At 46.3% G+C, this 23,018-nt stretch overlaps 1 protein-coding gene across 5 annotated transcripts in view; it reads right to left on the bottom strand.

Moving 5' to 3' along the window:
• The window catches only part of SBF2 (SET binding factor 2), a 2,295,537-nt gene that overhangs the window by 1,050,857 nt on the left and 1,221,662 nt on the right, over window positions 1–23,018 (bottom strand). For all 5 annotated transcript variants that reach the window (XM_078680952.1, XM_078680953.1, XM_078680956.1 and 2 more), the window contains 2 exons: window positions 19,425–19,534; window positions 15,923–16,072 (listed from right to left, as the gene is read on the bottom strand). In XM_078680952.1, the coding sequence (XP_078537078.1) occupies window positions 15,923–16,072; window positions 19,425–19,534 (260 nt within the window). The remainder of the gene's footprint in view (window positions 1–15,922; window positions 16,073–19,424; window positions 19,535–23,018) is intronic.

The following is a 23,018-nucleotide window of genomic DNA, read 5'->3' as shown; positions in this document are numbered from 1 at the left end:
TCCTCTGCGAGATGACATTACAAGGAATGGAGCTTTCCTCTGTAGAGAACGAAGGGCCAAGGAACAGCCCAACAGATCCCAAAAAAGCCACAGCAGAGGAGAAAAGAAACCCTAAACCGATGGAGGAGGCGGGAGGGAAAGAACAGAAGACGACCCCACTGGAAGGACCAGAGTGGATGAATACAGAGAAAGGAAAAAAAATGTCCTTTGAAGGCGAAGCGAAATGCACCACTTTCCCGGAAGAAAAGCCACCCAGAGGGATGCGGCTGCAGAAGACAAGGTCTGGGAGGGTCGCACCAACTTGAGCAGCCTGGATGAAGACCAGTGCCAACTGAAAGGAGGCAAGGTGGAGGACCCCACCTGGAAAGGTTCTCGCAGAAAGGGGAGGATGGGTGGGCGTTGAGGAATCTTTGGCAAGACAACTTCTCTACCAGATATATCGTTACCCAAGGTAAGTAACTCATATATCTGATAGAGACATTTAGCCGCAGATTCCTTAACTTAGAATAGATACCATAGCCATACCCCAAGGGTGGAGGTGGGTCTGCAACAAAACAACAGAAAGTGCCAGAGAGCACTGGCAACAGGGATACGGACTATGGGGAGAGCTGTGGCGGTGAAGCCAATCAGTGTACCATCAGCTCGAAAGAGCAAAAGACAATGGGAGGCAATGGCACCACAAGACGACCCGAAGGCCCCGAGACCACACCTGGGTGAAAACGGGATGGAATAACGGCACTAAGCTATATCCCAGAACGGAAGAGAGAGTTCATAATGAAGGAAGGAAGAAGGACTACTCCCAGAGCCCAATGGTGCGCTAAGTTGGCACCAACTAAAATCTAGGGGACAATATGGACTGACATAATGAGAGCCTACCCAGCGGGCCTACGCAGCGGAGGTCGGACAGGCAGCAGCCAGGTAGCGAAGGGCAAGAGGCATGAACTAAGCAACGTCCCAGAAGCACAGGCGTGAAACATAAGACATGCCAAGTGCAACAATCTATCACAAGAAAGCGACCGGGTCGGACAGCAACAAGCTGAAGCACACTGAGGTGGACCACAACGAGGAACATGCACATAGCAGACAGCTACGGAGACAAGAAGTGGAGTAGTTAAGACTAGTACGGAACTGCCCAACAAGGCAACTTGAAGGACAAGGGGAAAAATGCACCCAAAGGGAGGAAGAGATGTAGGGCGCAGCACCCGGGACGACCCTCAGAAGAGGAACTGTAAACACCTGATACTGGTCAGGGTGACACCCAAAAGAAAAAAGAGACATCTGAAGGTTGTTTCACCCGAGGCACCAAAGGGGCCTACAGGAACTGTGAATAAGTGCACGCAGAGCTGTGAAGAACAACATCAGATCTCCGGAGCCACCACCTCCGACCAGGAGGTGAAATGCACCCCCACAGAAGAGAGGGACTGTTTAGTACATGAACGGGACAGACAAGACCCCAAGAGGAAGAGCATCCAGAAGAGGAGGCTCACCCCAGGGAGCGGAACCCTGGGAACCCTCGTTGCCGAAGCAGCATGAAAAGGCACCGAAGTGTAATATAAAACGTGCAAAAGGAAAACGCCGCCATGCTGAACCATGGCAAACCCGACTACAAGGCACCCAACTGCTACCCGAAAAACGGGGATATAGGACCTGACCTCTAAGAGCGAAGATAGGCAGAGGCGTATAAAAAGGATACCCAGTGGACAGAAACATGAGGGTATATATAGAAAGGACGAGCCACGAGACCAACGCAGCTGCGGGCGCTATAGCAGGAACCCGCCTAATGCACCGGTGGCAGCCTCGAAAGAAGCGTGTTGAAACACACTAAAAGAGTTTAATAACAAGGAAAAAACCTCTAGAAGAGGAGAATGAGACACACACACAAGGCGCAAGCAGGGCGACCTGTGGCAAGTGGGAGGCAGTGCCAGAAGGCAGAACACGGAAAACGGTAAGATAATGACGCCAGGAGACGGGGGGAGCCCCAAGGGACCTGAACGCCTGCCTGGCGCGGAGCAGAGCTACACAATAGCATACGGGTACCCCACCTGGGGTATATCACGCCCCTAAGCAAAAACTGTGGAACACCTCTTACGGTAAAGACAGTCAGAGGTCACGGCACGAACAACCTGTGGAACACCGCCACAGCTGGCTTACTGCCAGCCCAAAAACGCACAATCCAACTTCTAGACGCTGAATTAAAGTTGCAAAAAGAAAGGAGGGGTAACCATCCCAGGATAGGAAGACCTGAACCCTGCCAAGTACAGGCCTATGGTGGGGTGCGAAAGCCTGCAAGGAGGCGCTGAGCCGCTGAGTCAGCATGGGTATTAAACAAAAGAACCCCATCAAAAGGAGGGTCAACAAGGCGCTCCTGAATATTCTCCGGGAAGACGCCATCCGGCAACCAAGCATGGTGGCGTAGTGCAACAGAACCGGACATAGCCCGGCCTAAGGAGTCTGAGGTATCCAGGGATGACCGGATATGAAATTCTGCCAGATCACGTCCATCACGGATATGATGGAGGTTAACACGAGCGCCCTCAGAGGTGGAAGAGAGAAGAGACTCGGCAGAGTCCCAAAGGGCAGAAGTAGCCTGAGCCAAGACACACACTGTAGTGAGGGAGCGAAGAGCTGCGCTAGTGGAGGTGAAAATATTACGACCCCACAACTCCAGCTATCTGAACTCCCGGGAGGGAGGAAGCAGCAGCGGAGGCAAGGAAGGAAAGGCAGCTTGCAGAATGAGCAACTGAACGTCTGGATGAACAAACAAGCAAACCAGATCGTTCGGGGCAGGGCGGTGGCAGTCATGATGGAAAGAGCCACTAGATCACCCGACGCCGGTCGAGCCCAGGTCCTGAGAAGGGCATAAAAAAGGGAGCCTTCGAAAGGCAGAAGCGGCTCTACATTCCCCGAACCATGGTCGAGAACATCCAACAGGGGGTCAACAGGCAGGGGAACTGAAGGGGGCTGCATACACAGAATGCGGGTGGCCATGGAAACAATCCTCATAAATGTCACACCAGCCTCGGTAGCTCTCCGAGGAGGGGACAGTAACTCATCCGTGAGTGAGGGCTGTAAGCTGAGCCGCCCACTCCAAGGGGATTTTCCGTTGAAAGGAGGAGCAGACCAATGGCCAAAGGGAGGAAGCCCCATGGACGAATGAGAGTCCTGAAGGGGCTCTTGAGGAGGCGGAGAGTCCAAACTCCAAGGTGGGGGGAGGGAAAGCCGGATCCGGCGTCGATGGACGATAGGGTGATGCCAAACTTCCTCCGGAGAGGAGTCAATGATCCAGCGTCGAGGCAGCGCCAGGGCAACATTGGCCGGCGGCGACTAAGCCTCGTCCGGCACCGACTCGGCCTCAACCAGCACAGGCTCTGGTTCCGAAGTAGGGAATGGAGCCAGAGCTGGGGAGGCAAGTCCACGGCGCCGGACCGGTGTCAGCTGGGCCTCCAAAGAGACAGGCGCCTGTACAGAGGGCTGAGGGAGACTCGGAGATGAGCTGCGAGTACCAGCAACCACCTGCGACACCACAGGGAGCCCACTGGACTATGCGGCGCTTTAGGGGTGCTATGGGCCGAAGAGGGGGACCCAGCCAGGTAGCACCCGGACGACGCCATACTTTCATCATCCCTAGATGCACGGGGCTCAGTCGGCGCCGGGGGCGAACCCACCGGCAAGTCCGCCGGAGACCCCACACGCAGCAGGGGGTCCGAGGATGCCCCAGGGAGAGGAAGGGATACAAGGGAGGCCAGCAGGGCCACGGCATAAGCCATCATCTGGGTCTGAGTAGCCCCCGCACCAGGAAATGGCGGATAGGGGAGAGCAGACTCGTACGGAAAAGTCCAGGAACTAGTGCCCCCTACTATAGGAGGAAGGGAGGTCGAGGACCTCAGCAACAGGCGACAGGACTCACCAGGAACGGGCGAGTGACGCGCATGGGAACCAGATGGCGACCGACGCCGCAAACTGAACCCACTGCCACCGGGACCTGCCGCCGAAGAGGAGGCTGGGGGCCGTGACGACTCCGACCGGGATAGGCAAGCCGAAAGTAGCTTAATTTGGCGCTCCCGCCGGGACTTCGGCTTGAGTTGTTGGCAGGCGTCTTAATCCGTCGAGTCGTGGTGTTCGCACAGACACCACATGCAAATAAGGTGTGGGTCTGTCGCGGACATTTGCCGCGAACAGGAGGCACTCGTCTTAAAGCCCAAAGGCATCGCACACTGTTCCAGACGCAAAAGCGTCAAAAGGGACCTGAAAACAAGCCAGAGGAACCGCTTACTCTAGATCCGCGTTGTACGCGGAAAAGAAAACTGATGACAGCGCGCCAGGAGGGACTTATATGACCTCGCTGACGTCACGTCCGTGGACGACTTCAGGGTGGGGTCATGTGGTGCCACCCCCCGGTGCGCAGAGGTGCTGCTGCAAAAAAAAAAATCCGGATCCAGTCTGTCGCCTGGGAATAATTCTAAGTTAAAGAATCTGCGGCTAGATGTCTCCATCAGATATGATAATCACCAAAAAAACACTTTGGAAAATGGTAAAAATAGAAATATTGAAAGGAAAAGGATAGCAGCAATATTAGGGTGCTGAAACCTGCTTTCATGCGTCTGATCAGCCTGTGCATGCTATGTTGGATAGAGAGAACGCGCAGACTGGGTGTCAAAGCCAAGCAAGGAGGACGTTATTCCTGGTTGGGCCATTCCACTCCTAAATGTAACTTTTTTTTTATATAAAGAGCTGTGTCATTCTGCTCGTAGATGAGCCATGGCTTCTTCTTGTAGTCAACTTTTGGCTACTTCAGACAGCAGAAAGGATAGGAACTTTGTTCAGTCAGATGACAGAGGGATGAAGGGACTAAATGCATCCAATCAGGCAGGGTTATGCTCACAGCTGATGTTTTTCCATTGAGGCCACTGAAGAAACGAGCATTTTCAATGCAATAGGTCTCGCATTTAGGAGAGTTTTAGCTATAGGCATTGTAAATGACAATGCCTTTTATTTATCTGTTGTTTTTAAAACAGATAAATAAAAGGCTGGGTCATTCACAATGCCAATAGCATGAACTCTTGCAAATGCAAATCACATTGCAATGCAAATGTGTTTGGCGTTAGGAGAGAGTGTGTCCTGCCTTTTCCTGCAGGCAGGACACAGCTATTTGAGAAAATAGTGCTCAGAGGCTGCAATTAAAGCCTACCGAGCAACAACACATGTAACAGGGGTTATCCTCACGGGAGGTTACAAAATGGGAAAAGGCACTACAAAGGAGGAACTACAATGAAAAGCCGCAGTTTAAAATGGACAATGACACAAGCCAATGAAAAATTTAGGCAGATCTTCACATCCATACCTGAACACAGCATACCTCGCACAGCAGTGCAAGCGCTGCCCAGGCTCGACCTAAAAAAACGAAGTCTTAGTACACTGGTGATGACTGGACACTGTTGTGTGTCCGTGTACAGTGCCTCATTCCAAAGGCACAGTTATTTCCAAATGAGTCCATAAAGGGAGATGCCACCTGAATATTTTCTCCAATTTTGTTTCTAACAAAGAGCAGTCAACATGTCAGTGTTAAAAAAGCATTGGCATAGTCAATAAGTCTTGCCTATGCAATTGTGTTTTAGCCATGTTGTACACCAGTGTGACTGCTTTTCGTCATGGCAAAAAGTTAGTGGTGTTGGAGTGGGGTGGTATGGGGTAGATTGGAGTTGAGTAAACTGGGGTAGAGTGGAATAGGGTAGATTAGGGTAGAGTGAAGTTGGGTATATAGGAGTACAGTGGAGTACATTGGAGTGGGGTAGATAGGTGTAGACTGGAATGCGGTAGTTGGGTAGATTAGCATGGTGGAGTGGGGCAGATTGGGGTGGAGTGGGGTAGATTGGAGTGGAATGGGGCAGACAGATGTATTGGGGTAGATTGGAGTGTGGTAGATTGGAGTGTGGTAGATTAGAGTAGAGTAGATTAGAGTAGGGTAGATTAGAGTGGAGTGGGTAGAGTGGGGTGGGGTACATTGGAGTGGGGAACATTGGAAGGGGGTAGATTGGAGTGGAGTAGGGTAGATTAGAGTAGGATATAGTGGATTGGAGTAAATTAGGATGGACTGGGATAGATTAGAGTGAGACAGATGGGAGTAGGGTAGATTGTTGTAGATTGCAGTAGGGTGAATTGGAGCGCAATAGTATGGAGTGGAGTTGGATTGAGTGGAGTGGAGTAGATTGTGATGGGGTGAGGTAGACTGGAGTGGGGTAGATTGGGTTTGGGTTGAGTAGATTAGAGTGAAGTAAAGTAGACTGGAGTGGACTAGATTGGGGTAGATTGGATGGGGTAGATTGGAGGAGGGTAGTTTGGGGTGGAGTGGGGTACGGTATAGTGGGGTGGGGTGGATATGTGTGAAGTAGGTTAGATTTGACTGGAGTGGGGCAGATTTTAGTGGCATGTGGAAGTAAGGAGTGGAGTGGGGTAGATTGGGTAGAGTACAACTGATTGGGGTAGGGAAGAGTTGGTTGAATGGCGTGGGATAGACTGCATGGAAGTGGGGTGGAGTGGACTTGGACTGATTGGAGTGGAGTCGAGATTGGAGTGGAGTGAGATAGATTGGGGAATAGTGAGGTGGATTTGGGTGGAGTGGGTTGGGGTAGATTGTGGTGGGGTGAAGTAGGATAGAATGGGCGTAAAGTAGACTGGAGTGATGTAGACTGGAGTTGGATAGACTGGGGTGGGGCAGATTGGAGTATGGTAGATTGGGGTTAGGCAGATTGGGGTGGGGTAGATTGGAGTGGGGTGGAGTGGGTTAGACTGGAGTTGGGCAGATTTGAGTAGAGTGCTGTAAATTGGAGTGGATTAGATTGGGAGGATTGGAGTGTGGTAGAGTGGGGTGGTATAGACTAGGGGAACGGGGTAGAGTGCAGTGGATTGGAGTAAATTGGAGTGGGGTAGATTGGAGTGAGGTAAATTGGATTTGATGGGTTGGGTTGAAGTGGAGTAGATTGGGGTGGAGTGGGGTGGAGTGGGATAGAGTGGAGTGGGATACACTGGAGTAGATTGGAGGGAAGTAGGGTACATTGGGTAAGGGTGGAGAGCAGTGGATGGGGTAGTTTGGAGTGGTTTGGGATAAACTGGAGTGGGGTAGACTGGAGTGGAGAGGAGTAGATTGAAGTGGAGTGGGTAGATTAGATTGGAGTGGGGTAGATTGGAGTGGAGTGGGGTAGATTGGAGTGGAGTGGGGTAGATTGGAGTGGAGTGGGGTATATTCGAGTGGAGGTGGAGTGGGGTAGATTGGAGTGAAGTGGGGTAGATTGGAGTGGAGTGGGGTAGATTGGAGTGCAGAGGAGTAGATTCGAGTGGAGAGGAGTAGATTCGAGTGGAGGTGGAGTGGGGTAGATTGGAGTGAAGTGGGGTAGATTGGAGTGGAGTGGGGTAGATTGGAGTGGAGTGGGGTAGATTGGAGTGGAGAGGAGTAGATTGGAGTGGGTTAGATAAGGGTGGAGCGGGGTAGACTGGAGTGGGATAGAATGGGTGGAATGTGGTGGCGTAGATTAGAGTGTAGTGCGATAGACTAGAGTGGGGTATATTGGAGTGGAACGGGTTAGAGTGGAGTGGAGTGGGGTCGATTGGAGTTGGGTAGTATTTCTGGACTCCAAGAAATTCTAGACCGTTTCTGTGAATCCTTCACACATCTCTATCTTGACCTAACTCACAACTTTTGTCAACCTCAAGCTACTTCCGGACTTAGAACTTCCCTCTGCCTTCTGTTCTTTCCCAATGTTACCCAATGGCTAGTAAAAAACAAGGAGAGAGCAAGGGATGTTGTTCACTGAAAGTGAACCGAGACTACTCCTATTCCCCTGAAAGGAACTAAATTAAACAAAAAGAGGAGTACCCCCAACAAAGAGTTTGAAAAATTCTCGGGAGGGTAGATTTACTGGCAAAAAGGAATTTTTTTTTATCCTTTTATATAAAAACCCTCACTCACCAACCTAGTGGTGACATGCTTCATCATCGGGGTCCACCCTGGTGACCTAGCGTCACCAGGATGTGCTTCAACACCTGTAATACAGTGGAGCGGGTTGTGACTGTAGGTGCACAAAAATAATGTTAAAAATTGTCCTGGTTTAACTCAAAACCTAATTTTTATTTTAGAGCAACTGAACAATATTAAAAAGTAATGGCGAGATACTGGTAGGAAAGTTACGACCAGAGTATCTCTATATGTGTCTTTGTGGGTTGGTCAACATGTTTCTACCAAATGGGAAAATACCCGGTATTCCTCAGGACCAAAAACCAGGGAGACGGACGGTGTGGCCCCCTAAAAGGCGCACCCTATCCTGAACCCCTGTGTACCTAATGGCAAATGGCCAGTGGTATAGACGCTCAGTCGAGTGGACGAGCATGCGAAAAAAGAAAAAAGAGACCTGTGGGGAGAAAAAGTAAACAAACATCAGCTATGATCATGCTTACTATCCTGTTACGTCGTGATGTGTCTCTGTGCTGTGATATTTCATGCCAATGAGGTTTGCAGCCCTCCATGTGATCAAATAACGTGATGATTGAGTGTCCGTGGGGTTTTTTTTTGGGACACATACACTTATCAATAGGTGCGTGCATTGCTACATGCATTATTGTTTATCGCACTCGTAAATATTCTTGAAGGCGCATATTTCCGCGCAAAAATTACCTTCGTAATACCCAGTCATTGCATGGTGATTGCGAAAAATCGGCGCTGCAAATTGTGCCCTTATTATTAAGTAACATACAAGACTAACACACATGTAACACATAAAAATACACACAAGCTGCATGGCGTAAGGAGGGAAGGCTTACTTAGTTATAGGCTCTCAAGTGCTTCAACGGGCAGGGGGTAGGCTCTTCACAAGCGGGGAACATATTCTGTAATATCAGAATATGAATATGACCCCGATGATGAAGCATGTCACCACTAGGTTGGTGAGTGAGGGGTTTTATATAAAAGGATAACAATTTTTCCTTTTTGCCAGTAAGTCTACCCTCCCGAGAATTTTTCAAACTCTTCGTTGGGGTTACCCAATGGCTAGTGCCATCTTTCCTACGTAATAGCCATACTCTGCAATATATCTACCACAGTCCTCATAACAACACGCCCTTTTGATGCCTCCCTTGCTATCCACACTGTGTTTTTCCCAACTGCAGTGAACCCAGCTGTGGCTCTTTTACCTCTTTATGCCTTTTGCATTTTCTTCCTCACCTGTGACACCAACCCTGGCCTTTTTTAATCCTTCCAGGACTGTAGTGTTTGCTCTCTTTGCGCCCTTTGACACCCTATTGCTCTTACCCAGTGTACCCCCTTCTACTGCGTTTCCGTACACCTGGTGAACTGGCCATTAGCCCATCTGATGCCCCATTCATTAGACACCTCCACCGTTGTTGTTATCTGAGCCTATGCTTAGTGTACCACCTTCTCTGTCACACCACAGGAAGGGGCAATGTCTGTCGTTGTCCTTCCATACTGTCAACATACTCCCTACCCCGCCATTCATCTCTTCGATGCCTTTGTCTGTCATTGCATTGTATTGTCTGCAAGACACGCGAACTAAAAGAATGGGGCAGTCACAAAAGCACGTTATAGCGAAGGGCCTGTTGTATTCGGCCAGTTTACTGGTGTGAGATTTAGTTTTTCAATTTTTGTAGATTATTTCCTTTGGTGTGGATATCTCCCTGTTCCGAGTGTACCTTGCTGCTTCCGCTTCTTAGCCCCGAGCCATATGTTTGCCTTGAAATGATGATGCATTATTCTTTCAGACTCTGCGTGAGAGTCGCCACGACCTGCTCAGTGACCATGAGATAATCCGAGCAGGCAAGAGGCTCGGCCCACTTAAACCCCCCGGGATGGGGGGCGGGTGGCTCCTGGTTGTTTTTGTTGATGGTTGAGTATGTGTCAGGCAAGCATGAGGCAGCTCTTTGTGGGAGGAGGAGAAGGGCGGCGGTCACTGTTAGGAAGCACCTGCTGGTACTAAGTATTATTTCTAAACCTGCTGTATGTCAGAAGGGCTGCATTCGGAAGCGTGTATAACGTTAAGGTTGTGTGATACGATTTAGTATTTTCAGAAAACTCATTCAGACAAATTGTAGAGAGCGACCGTGCATAGTATTTTGTGCACATTTGTTTGTAAACGTTAACAATAACATTGGTACAATCTGTGAAAAACTGGATAGTATTTTTGCTAGATCTATTGCTGCTGGTACAATGGAACTGCGGTTTGCATCCTTTGCCTGCATGGAGGATAGCGAGAGAGTAGCTAGCCAGGTCTGACAACCAACAGGAGAAATAGGCCTGTACGGTACTGTGTGGCTCTGTGTGTGTGTGTGTGTGGCTCTGTGTGTGTATGTGTGGCTCTGTTTGTGGCTCTAAGTGTGTGTGTGGCTCTGTATGTGTGTGTGTGGCTCTGTGTGTGTGTGTGGCTCTCTCTGTGTGTGTGGGGCTCTCTCTGTGTGTGTGGGGCTTTCTCTGTGTGCGTGGCACTGTGTGTGTGGCTCTGTGTGTGTGTGGGGCTCTGTGTGTGTGTGTGGGGCTCTGTGTGTGTGTGTGTGTGTCTCTGTGTGTGTGTGGCTATGTGTGTGGCTCTGTGTGTGTGTGTGTGTGTGTGTGGCTCTCTGTGTGTGGGTGTGGCTCTGTGTATGTGCATCTGTGTGTGTGTATGGGGAGGCTGTGTGCGGGGCTCTGTCTGTGTGTGAGGCTCTGTGTCTGTGTGTGGACCTCTGTGTGTGGGTCTGTGTGTTTGTGTGTGGCATTTGCGAGAGATTAAGCTATTGGCATTGTAAATGACAATGCCATTTATTTATCTGTTTCCAAAAGCAACACATAAATAAAAATGCTGTCATTTACAATGCCAATAGCTCTAACTTTTGCAAAGGCGGGACCGTTGCATTGTAAATGCTTGTTTCACTTTGAAGACAGAGAAAGACAATTAACACCAAGCTTCCTGGAAGAACAACATATTTGTTCACGGAAAGCGAGATTGTGGAAGAGCAGCCACGGCCGGTAGTAGGTGTAACTGCAGGGCGGTGACGTGGGGAGGGGGAGGGGAAGGGTGGGGGGGTAGTAATGTATGGATTACGGAGTTTTACAGGTAAGTAAACATATAAATAAATAAAACGAATTTCGTCGAGTACACTGCATCCCAAAATGTGATGCAGTGCACGCAACGAAATTCGTTTTATTTATTTAAATGTTTACTTACCTGTAAAACTCCGTAATCCATACATTACTACCCCGCCCCTCCCCACGTCACTGCCCTGCATTTACTCCCACTGCCGGCCGCAGCTGTGGAAGAGTACAGTAAACACAGTTCAGGTAACAGGAGGGACGATCTGAACCTGGAAAGCCTAAAGCACATAAAGCCTGCAAAGAGAAAGAATGGTAATTAACGAGCGGAATGCATTCCTAGGTCAACTTACTGAAAGCCCCCAAAATGTCCTTAGCAATGCTGCGACCTAAAAAGGCCCTTTATCGGGGAAATACACAGTAATCAGATGGAAATCCTGATTACCTCACTTATTCCTCATTTATGAGTGAACCACTCATAATGGCCCAGTATTCCCAAATCTTACAAATTCTAATACCCAAAGGCATTGGTATTTCCACAACCAGCAATACCAATGCAAAGCGGACACATCACATGTAACTAGGCACTAAGACACCTCAAAGGCTGCATCAGAATGCTGAATTCAAGAAAATACAAAGAATATTATAGTAATTCTGAACGCCCGAACAGTGTTTTTGCCAGACTGCCTGGACGATTTACTAATTTGCTGAAGAAGCCAACTGCTTTAATAGTACAAGTTGTTATTTAAGAAACTTCTAGCGGGCCTTCACGGGCAAACGTGAGCGTGCCTGGTGTACCAAGCAACCCATTAGGAATCTGCAGTCCTCCGTTCTCCAATAGGAGATCGGGGATGTTTCTGCCTGAGGAGGGTCTGCCCTCGGAGTTTTCTCTGCAAAGAGGAGTTTGACTATTGGCAAGAGGAGAAACTAAGTATTTACATGAGAGTTTGTAAAATGCACAAAGCACATGTGCCCGAAAAAGCATGAAAAACTTAGGACATAAAAAAAGTTCAAGCAGAATCCCTTCAGAGCAGATCGAGTTTAAGGGCTCTCTTAAAATCCTGGTGAGAGGAGTTATCAAATCTTTTGGTGTTAACATAGAGAAAGTATGACACCTGCTAAAGAAGTTCTCACCTAAGAAACATATCGAGAGCAATTTTGATGTTGAGTGAAGGGACAATGTGAGAATATTAAGTTCAATATAACATTCCAAAAATGTGGCACCTAATGAATCAAGTGCTCGCAAAGTTGATACGCCTGGGTTTAACATGCTAACACATGCAGCATTAGCATGTTAGATTAAAGCAAATAGGAGGGAGCCAGAAGGAGTGGATAGAGAGAGCTGTAGTTTTAAAGTAGTCCCTCATGAAGTGCAATGCACACTACGCCCCCTCTATTTGACTGGGGGCCTTATTTATTATCAAGAGGCCTTTAACTTTTTTTTAAATTCTGACAAGCATCAAAATATGTTGTGCAGTTTTAGCTTAGATAAAGAAGGCCATTCGAAGACGTAAATCACTGTCACATCCAGACTGTCTACGCTTTGAAGACAATTGCACTGAATATGGTGACGGCAAATGATTGCCCGCATGTTTTGTTTTCTTGATAGCACTTAATTGCATTATGTATAGGGGGAGTTCTCCTTTTTGCACTTTAGAATCCTCAATACTCTGATAACAGCCCTTTTTACCTAAATGTGTTCTGAACAGGAGGTGATTTTTTAAAAATATGTACAGAAGGAATTTGTGATTATGCTGCTATTATTGTTATATCTTGTACTGTGTCATTGGTTTTATTTAAACCAAATGTATGTGCATTTATTATGTGGGTTTAAACTGTTTTATTGTGCTTTTATGGATTTGAATACAATCTGAATAAAGAATTTTGATGAGATCCAAGTTCAATGCAAGGTCTCAAGTGAGGATTGATAGATATACCCAAATAGCCTGCACCATTCGGGAAGAGATGAATAATCCACCTGGCTGAGCCAAGATGTGACTTGTGTCGTCTCATGTCAATGGCTGAAAGAAACTGCTCGAAAACTCACGCTATGATAATTGTAAACCAAAGGTCTAATTGACATATGTGCTGCCAAACCAAGACTCTAAAAAAGTACTGGGCGAAAAAACAATCTTCAATAGAAATGTGCAAAGAAATGGGTAACAAGTGGAGTTTACCGCATACCTTGGTCTGTCAGCCCGGTTTTGAATTGTCTGGAGTTTACACATCAGACGTGATGAATGCTGAGATCTAGTACATTGTCATATCTTAATCTGGTAGAGGTGAACGTATTTTAGACAAGTATATGCAAGCCAGAAAGGCAAGACTATTCCAAACAAGACCACAACTGTGCTGATGTGTGGAGACAAAGCTTTAGCAAATAAATTTATTTTCTCACATTTTTGACCAACTCTGCGAATAGCGGGCAGAGGTGCTTCCTAAAGTAATCATCTACAAAGCTGAATCTCGAAATTCTTCAGCAATTCATCATACTCCACCAGCAAATCCTTAATCTCATTGCTCTTTAAAGTAAACACGTTGCTTCAGTTTAAGCAATGGAAGGCACAAAACAATCACCAAAGTGTGAGCAGAGTTTGAGACAGTCTTGTCCGGGTGCAGAATTATTTGCATGTCATCAGCATGAGTGGAAAAGGTGAATCCAAAATTATCAAAAGTGCAAGGCGCTGCTGTTGACTAAGACAGGAGAAAGGGAGGATCCCTTCCAAACACCACACACAAGTGAACGGACAATAGTTGGAGCAGTAGGGACAGAAGAGCAAATCCTTTGCTTCCAATTTCCCAGAAAGTATGGAAAAAATTAGAGATAAGTCCTGCAATTCCGTCGACAAGAGGATCACCTTCAAGCTCCTCACCCACGCACACAAAGCACTCCACAACGCCGGACCAGCCTACCTGAACAGCAGACTCAACTTCTACACCCCGACCCGCCAGCTCCGCTCCGCCAGCCTCGCCCTCGCCGATGTCCCCAGCATCCAACGAACAACCTACGGCGGCAGATCCTTCTCCTACCTCGCCGCCAAGACCTGGAACACCCTCCCTACCCACCTACGGCAGACCCAAGACCTACTCGCCTTCAGAAGAGTCCTCAAGACCTGGCTCTTCGAGCAGTTGCGGCACCTCCTCCCCTATGTGCCTTGAGACCCTTACGGGTAAGTAGCGCGCTTTACAAGTACTATGATTGATTGATTGATTCCTACGGAGGTGTGCTGGTTGATTGTTGCGTTATAGTCTACAATATCAAACATCGTGGAATGATTTAAGCAGAATTGGAACACAGACAGTTAGGAGTCCTGAATTACCTGAAGATTATCAAACACAGCCACAAGCCACAAGGATGGACAGGGAATCAAGATGTCATGTGTACTATAACCTCCCAAAATGCAGAATGCATTCAAAACGACCACCCTGTATATTTGATATAGCTCTATATATTACCTTGTTTGAGTGGCATATCATTGCCAACAAAAAAAAGAGTGGTATAGCTAATGATAGTACCTATACCACTCCACCTGCCGATTTCTGTAAATTGTTGCTCACCCTGGGTGGACTATATAGATCCCCTGCCAGGACAGCCTGAGTTTGATGCACAATTGTAGGATGCTTCTCTGTTACTCCTGTGTGGACTCTTCAGAGCATTTGCCCTTGCTGCCTGCATCCACTGCACACCTGTGAGTTACCATCTGTTTCTTCTTGATAGACTCCACAGTGCATTTAGCATGGCTGCTTATAAGTGCACTCCTGTGGCTTGTTCCTCGATAGTACAAATGCAAATCAGAACTATTATGTTACTCCTTCTGAGAAGGTATGGAAGTTCAGATGTGCAGCTGTCTCATGCTCATTTGTTCCGCTTTACCCATTAAGAATCCTATACATTTACAAAGAATGGACTGCATTCCACTACTCAAGCAAGATGCATGACACCACAACACTTCTCACATAGACCCTGCTTACAACCTTTGAACCAGACAACTATGAATTAATGTAAAGTACATGTATTCATCCCCTGCTCATCTTCTCTCCAGCTCACATTGAGGCTATTCGACTGAAACCGCATAACAGTATCAATCTGGTAAATTCTGATAGACACCAAAACAAGTCCCACTTAGCCAACCCGCAATACAATCAACATTCTTCCAGTTCCAACCAAGCATGGCCTAGCACTAAAAGTCTGCCTATGACTTGACAGGGGTATGACGCAATTTATAAACGCAATAGAATAGAATGTGGTCAGAACACATTGAATGTGTCACACAGTGCATGAAACTGAACTTACGCCAGTGGCAATGCAGGGATGAGTAGGGTAGACACCTCTTTTTGTGTGGTGTCAAATTTTTCCATAACCTATATCCTAGTTAAAGTGCCGTTTTTTAGTCGCGTGTCCGGCTCATGTAATGCTCTAACACCTTTCACAGGGATCTAAAGCGGCTACTGCAAGGAATGTTTTTGACTATTGCTAGCTCATACATGTATTACTATAGACAGGTCAATAAATGATTATTAATAATTTACATGACAGAGAACACTGGATGCACTCTTGTCCTGGTAAAGTAGTTTGTGAAATAGTATATACCTGTATAATGAGTGTGACGGAAGGAAAATGACCGCCTACACAAGTAGGAAGGAATGAAGATTTAACATTTCGAACTACTTAAATGCAAATACCATACACATGTGCTTGGCAGAAACAATGTAGTCTCTGGCAACATATAGATTTCAAGATGTGCAAATGATGGAAACTCCACAAACTGAATACACAGCAAGTGAATCGATCAGCATAGGGTGCGTCCCGTTCTTTAAGAGAGCCAATGGGAGTGAGGGGCACGTGGACAGTACCTGTAACGTGCAGTTCATCATCCGTACGATGTAGTCAAACTGGCGGTGGTCCAGAATGGCGCGGTTCTGCTGCACGTGCAGCCTCAGCTCTTGCGTCAGACACTGGCGCGCAGCTTTTCCTTTTAGGGCTCGCAGCGCCGCCGGAAGAGTCTGGAGACAGGAAAACCAAGTCATGCAGTTAATCACAGGCAACGAACATTTTTTTTATAAAGTATTTGCTTGTGTTTATCCCTCGGAGTAAACAAAGGATTTACATTTTTGTTTCCAGGACCGAGCAAAGGTTCATTATTCAGTCCAGCACGAGGGCTCTTACGCAGCAGAAGCCCTTCATTTTAAAAGACCATAAGTAATCCTACAATTAAAGTATCGATTCTTAGGCTTTCATTTCTTCCACATTCACGTGGTTACCAGTGCCTCTCAAGAATCACAAAAGTATCAAAGTACACTGGTAACAGTAACAAACTAAATAAACTGGCAGTATTCTGTGTACTGAGCACATTTTAATGTTGGCTTTTTACAAATGAACTGACTTGAACTTCTACAGGGTTCATAGTGCATAGTGCATAAGAAATTCACTCTTGACGCGTAGAAACCGTGTAAAGTATGTGGGTATGAACCACAAAGGTAACGTACATTCTTGCTATTATTAATCTCTGGAGAAGTACCGAAGCAATTGTGCCAATGGAGTATCTTATACAACATATCAAACAAAAATACGAATTTAGCATAGATGTTAACACAAATCTTCTGCCACGACCCAAAGAAATTATGCTGACACTAAATCAACAGCACAGGCAAGCCATTTGAAAATACACCATTGCACCACCTGTTGCAAGCACTAAACAACTGTGTCAATAGTTCATCAGTACTGGGTTATTATTGAGTTATACTTTTTGTAATTCAGAATTAAATACCTCAACACGTTCTATTTTGAATTCACATTAAGAAAATATCTGTTAAAATAGATAAAGATAAATCCACATTAAGACCATGCCTGCTTGATGTTATGCAGCATGGCAGCATGGCCTCATGGCGGCATGTCGTGTTTTGCAAGGGAATCTGTGCTCAAGCGGTACAAAGTGCCGTCCCCAAAACCAGGCAGGTAGGGCCTCCTTTCCTCACTTTCTCATCAGCAGCTGCAGCACCAATATCAGCTGGAGGTCACGCCCACCTCTGGTGGGTTTCAGTTTCAAGGCACATTCTTCAGGAAAAGTGAAAAACAGTCCTTCATTTATTTCCAATATTGTCTGCAGACACGCAGCAAAGACTACACAGAAAGAGAAGGATTAATGTCTTTGGGATCCTTGTTCTGTTTCCATGACATTGGAGAGAATTAAAGAGGGACTGAAGACCTCTTGGCGCTTTGCAGATCAAAACAGTGGCCTTACAGAAAGTGCAAGAGTCCCCATAGATGGCTTCCTGAAATAAGTGCCGGTGGTGCTGCACCCTGGGTATCACCGACACTCATTAATTATCGGAGGGATTAGGGCACCTGTAGCAATGTAGGCAAACAAGTGCAACATCAGACAGTGTGCATATATATGGCTTCAAAAAGCTCAGTCAATCTATCCCTTCTGAGTAACAGAGGACTGATGTGGTGCTAGCTGAGTCACACTGCAGGTGCTGTCTGCACAACAACTGCTGTGTGATCCAGTATGATCTTTGATCTATGCTGGAGGTATCAACATATTAGGAAAAAGGTGGCCCATGCTAAAACAAAACACGGGAGGGTGTGCAGCTGTTCATGAATGCGAGACCTGTCCTCCTTGAGAGCAACCCCCTTACAAACAAGGACTCACACGGGCAGACGGTGGTAACCTCACTGTTTTGCACCGCTCATGCAGTGGTAAAGCGCTGATATATTGTCGACGCCTCTTTAATGCTGCTTTTTCGTGTTCCAAGAAGAGTCCCAATGTCATTTTAGAACATTACATTTTGGTTGTTCACCCTCACAACACCTGCCGGTGTGTGCTGAGCTGCCTTTTACAGGGTGAACATGGTAAAAATCATTTAACACAGGGGCGCCATCGTGGTGGATTACAGACTACACTGGCACTGCAAACAGAGCACTATCTAAAAATCCAAACAGATTCATTCTTTCCTTCTCTCCATACTGGAAACGTTTTACTGCCCTTTGGATTCTGGACCCAAATCTTCTCACGACATCTGGTTTAGTCTTTATACCTTGAACAAATTCAGACAAGTAGTAGACTCAGAGGCTTCTTAACGTTACATTTATGAGTGAGGCTTGTTGAATAGACGGAAGAATGAGAGCACAGCAGAGGGGAGGATTTCAATGCACTAGTGTTGATCAATTGGGCCAGGTAAGCGCCACTGAATTTATTCAATTCTACGGCTACGGGATTTCCTGCATAAAGATTTACAGTGCTTCCCACATAATTCACTACCAACTGCATAATTAGAACATCTAATCTGAAGAAATGTTGTTTGGACTTCAAACGGATCAAAAGTTAACAAAAAAAACAACTCATGGTTTGATATCTGGGGGCCCTACAAGTCCTATGTTGAGACGCTTAGGCAGGAGTCTGAATCCCCACTAGAACATGGCATAACCCCTGAGGGGGTTGGGTCATCCTACATTCACAGCTGTCTGGATTCTTATGCATACAAGTCATTGTAACATGCAATTACATGTTGATTTCTGGGAGTGGAATTGCTCTGCCGATGCCTTTTTTTGTTTTTGTTATACAATGGTGCGGATTGAATCAGATGGGCCCTTACATAATGTACGATTAATATCGCAAATGTTTCTTTTTATTTGGTAACTGGTTGAATTAATTTGCGCAAGACACAAGATCGGTATGATGTGGCAATCACTGACCCCAAAATGATTTAGGAATATGTACCTGTGCTTCTTTTGTACGATGTCCATGAAAAATAAAGTTTAAAAAAATTAATTACATATAAACCTCATGGTTTCGCGAATCGGCGTTGACATTACACTTGATGTATCTAGGTTTTAAACTGGTACTGAGTTAAACATTTGCTCTGGCAACATTAATGCATGTTTTAAAATATCAAAATACTGAAATAATGCTGCCACATTATGCTATATAATCTGTCATTTCTTGCAACATAATTTAGTTAAACAAGCTGCTTAAATTGGTCGTCTGTTACTGCACAATTCCAATGATTCTGGTGGGACACGCATAATAATTTGCTGCAAGAAAGACAGCTGCTGCAAAAAGGATCCCACGACACCTGAAATTAAGCCATCATTTAGATCACCTTCTCAGACATAGGTATTTCAATTAATCAAGAATTTCAACGTAACCGCAAAAAAAGGACCATTGTTTATGGTGTGAAGTACGAGATAAACAATTACTAAGATGATGAATAAACAAACACAGAAGCAATGTATCCGAGGTCTGCCCCTTAGTTCCTGAGGAATGTTGGCACAAATTTGTCTAGGAGACAACCTGTCAACGAAGAAACTTGGAACCACTAAATAATTATTAAAAAACAACAACAAATTCCTTACCTTTTCAGTTTCCAACATTTTATTTTCAAATATGTATGCAATGCAGCTTCTGACAACTTCCAGCCGCCGAGCACTGTTAAAAACAGAATTTGCCTTGTCCAGTATGGAAACTGAGGGAGAAAGCGCAGAACAGCCTTAGTAAAACTAGACTTGGGAAGAGATTAACACTAGTTCTAGGAGTTGTATGTGAACACGTTCCATATTCTTAAATGAAAAGGTATAACATAATAGCAGGGACTCCAGAAGGACCTTCTTGATCTATTAAAAAAACGTGGGCCTCAATCACAATTTGCATATTGCATTCACACACTGCTTGTACGTTCACTGCGGAGTAGAAACTCATGACTACAACCTTCAAGGGAGAATTCTGGTGTCAATTAATTATAACAACTTTGACCACAGAAATGTAATTAAAGAAATATTAGAACATATAGAAATATGAATATAGGAGCCAATAGAAGAGTTGTTTTTCTCTGCAGGGTTCCAACTGACGTTATAGAAAAACAAGAGCAAAGGTGGAACTATCTATGATGCCAATCGGAACCCCATAGAGTGGTCCCTTTTCCCAAGTGCATTAATCATTTTGAGAGTAATAATCTCATGGTCCTATTTGTTTAATCAAACTGCAATTATTTGGGAAGAATTTCTTCGGGAAATCCTAATCCAATCTGAGATTAACCGTTATTTATGCATGTGGGTGTTCCACCACATGCTAGCTACTTAAGGTAATCCAAACAGTACAATTAAAGCTCACCGCTAAACTCTCGTCGGCGTCAACCGCTCAGGTGCGGGGAAGGAAGCAATTCCTTATTTTGTTAAATAACCTTCAGTGTCATGCTTCATCATCGGGTTCGCCCTGACTCCTAAAGGTCAGGGAGGGCTTGACCGTGTTTCAGGGAGCACTTAGGAGAGATAGGTCAGGTGGTCTAAAGATAAAAATCCTACTAAATCTCCAGGTATCCCTTTAGTAGTGGAGGCGTAGGGGATGTTAAAAATGTTATACAAAGAGGTCGTCAGGGGATAATGGTCCTATGACCCTAGTGTCTTGCCAACATGTTTCAGCCCTTAAAAATGGCCACTTGGGGGGCGTGGCCAAGACGGCAACCATGGCAGACGCAGCCTAGACGAGCTCCGTCCCGCCGAATCTCGATTCTCCATATATCCTGCGTCGCCCCGACCACACAGCCCCCAAAACCGAGTGGTGATGAGCGGCCCTGGTGGCGACCCCCCGACGGTGATTTAGGAGCGTCGGCGGTCCGGGGCCAGTGAGATACGGCCGCCGGGGGGCACGGCGGAGACGAGGCCTTCCTTCCTGGCCGCGGCCGGGACCTCGATTACCGGCTCACCCGACCGGAAGTGCAAGGAAGCCGGGGTGCGCCGGCGGAAGGTGCCGCTCCGGCGATAAGAGACTGCGGAGCGGTGGTGGGGGATGGGCTGACCCCGCCCGCGCCTGGACGGCCAGCGCGATAGTGCCAACGGAGGAGGACGACGAATTGAAGCTCAGGCGTAGGGAGGCTACCTGGATCATGCGTTTACAATGCGTGGAACGGGGGCTCAACTATGACCCTGAGGTTCAATTCTTCCTGGGCGACTAGCCAGCCGTCTGGGGGATCCTTCTTTCAGGTTAACCGACTGAACCCATCTGATGTATGAGCAGCTAGGCACTCACAGTGTCACACACAGACACTGCTAGACATGATGACTATGCACCAGAATGAAGAATATTAACACAAATTGTTTGCAATGTATGATCTTAACATTCGTTATACCATGCAAAAAGGTTTTGGACTTACACCGATGTATAATTCTTTGTATCTTCTTTGTGTCTGTTAAATTTCCACATCATGTAACAAATGAGATCGTAACTGTTTTGGTACTAAGTGAAAAAATTCTAGTTGCTCACGAACATATGGTGACAGGGGGGCACCGTCACTTTAGGAGCCATCACAATCACTTGAGAACACCAAATATAACACAACAGGCCACGGAGCATGCTTAGATCTAACCACTTGGATCACTAAGGTTCACTATCAATACTGCACCCATTTCTCAGTGCTCGCGATTTGTACACCTACGATGAATCTCATGACGCGCCCTCTGTTCTTCTATACTCCTTAGTATCCATAAACAAACAGACACAAGGATTAACGGTAAAACGGACACTCTCGTATCTTTTCACTTTCACCTCCGTAAGATAGGTGAAATGAAACACGTCTCTGCCGACTTACATTTGATTTATTAATTCCGTGTAACAGAGACACGAATTCCCTTTCAATGTCAATTTTTACCTTTTATTTTTTAAACACTCCAAGATCGTTGATATTCGCGCACCATAACCAGCTACAGATACGATTTTTTCGTACTCTAAGGTTATTATCATGTTTCCCCATGAGGTCAATCAACTGTGGATGCCTCGGTGCAAATACATTCTATGTCCGCACTACTTGACCAATCCAAGATGGCGGATTCTTTTTCACCAAAAATGACTGCCAACTAGACGTCTTTGATGTCTAATATACTCTATAAAACGACCCCTCCCACTCGGTCACGTGTCCGTACCGAGAGACGGCGACCGGGAACCTAAAGAGGAGGGAGACCGTAATACGGGTAAGCAGCTTCACAGTTCTTGAGCCATCTGCTACCCTTCACAAATGTTTGTTCTGCTAACATACAGACCCGGACTCTCTGAGAGCTAACTCGTGCTCTTGCTTTCCATTTATAGCGCACCGCCTGACTAGAAACGCACCCGTTTCCAGTGCACTCGCGACCAGAAGGATCCCCTCCCGGTTTCCACCTAACGCACAAAAATAATCAGGTACTTTGCCTATTTATACCCTCGCTTACAGCATATGTGCAATAGTGTGCACTTTGTGAGCAACGCGCTACTACGCGCTTAGAATTGTCAGGAATTACAATGAGTTTCGCTTTTCTCCTTTCTCTTCTTTTCACTGCCCCTAAACAGAAAGGAAGATTCCTGACAAACTACCAGGCTGACTGCTTGATAGCTAGTAACTTCTTCGTGACTACTCGTAAAGAACGTACAGATACTATTTTTAGTCACTGATACTCAAAACATCGGTAAGGAAACCGCGTGTTTTGTAACCATCTATTTTACCGAATGGATGCCATGGCCCCTTTTAGATTGTGTTCCCTGATTTTTTCCTCCTCTCCATTGATAATCATTATATTCTTCTCCTTTTTTTGTTTCTCTTTCCTTCAGTCTCTCTATGACATAATGATCTAAAAATTGCATACCAGTCCAGACATAATCGCCAAGATTATACTGAGCTTTAAGGTAAATATTCCGTCATGTCGAGAGACAATGCCTTACCCCTTTTCGTCAACTACAACTTCACTTGCGCGGTAACGGAACTCTCCACTAGCTTGCACAAATCACTCAGAAGCAACTTGTTTTTTATCCACGTCCGGCTACCGCTAGAGACCTTCACCAACACCCCTGCACAATAGACCACCATTTTCACTTCTTACGCGACCCACCCCCGCTCGATCCCTTAAAGTGCAAGATCACCGTGTTTGAGTGACATGTTATCACACACTGTAGCACTGTGCCACGAAATTGCACGGCAATAGACC

Source organism: Lissotriton helveticus, chromosome 3_1 (assembly GCF_964261635.1).
Source record: "Lissotriton helveticus chromosome 3_1, aLisHel1.1, whole genome shotgun sequence".
In the NCBI taxonomy this organism is placed as follows: Eukaryota; Metazoa; Chordata; class Amphibia; order Caudata; family Salamandridae; genus Lissotriton; species Lissotriton helveticus.
Note: the sequence above shows the minus strand (reverse complement) of the source record. Positions and strands in the feature narration are given on the sequence as shown.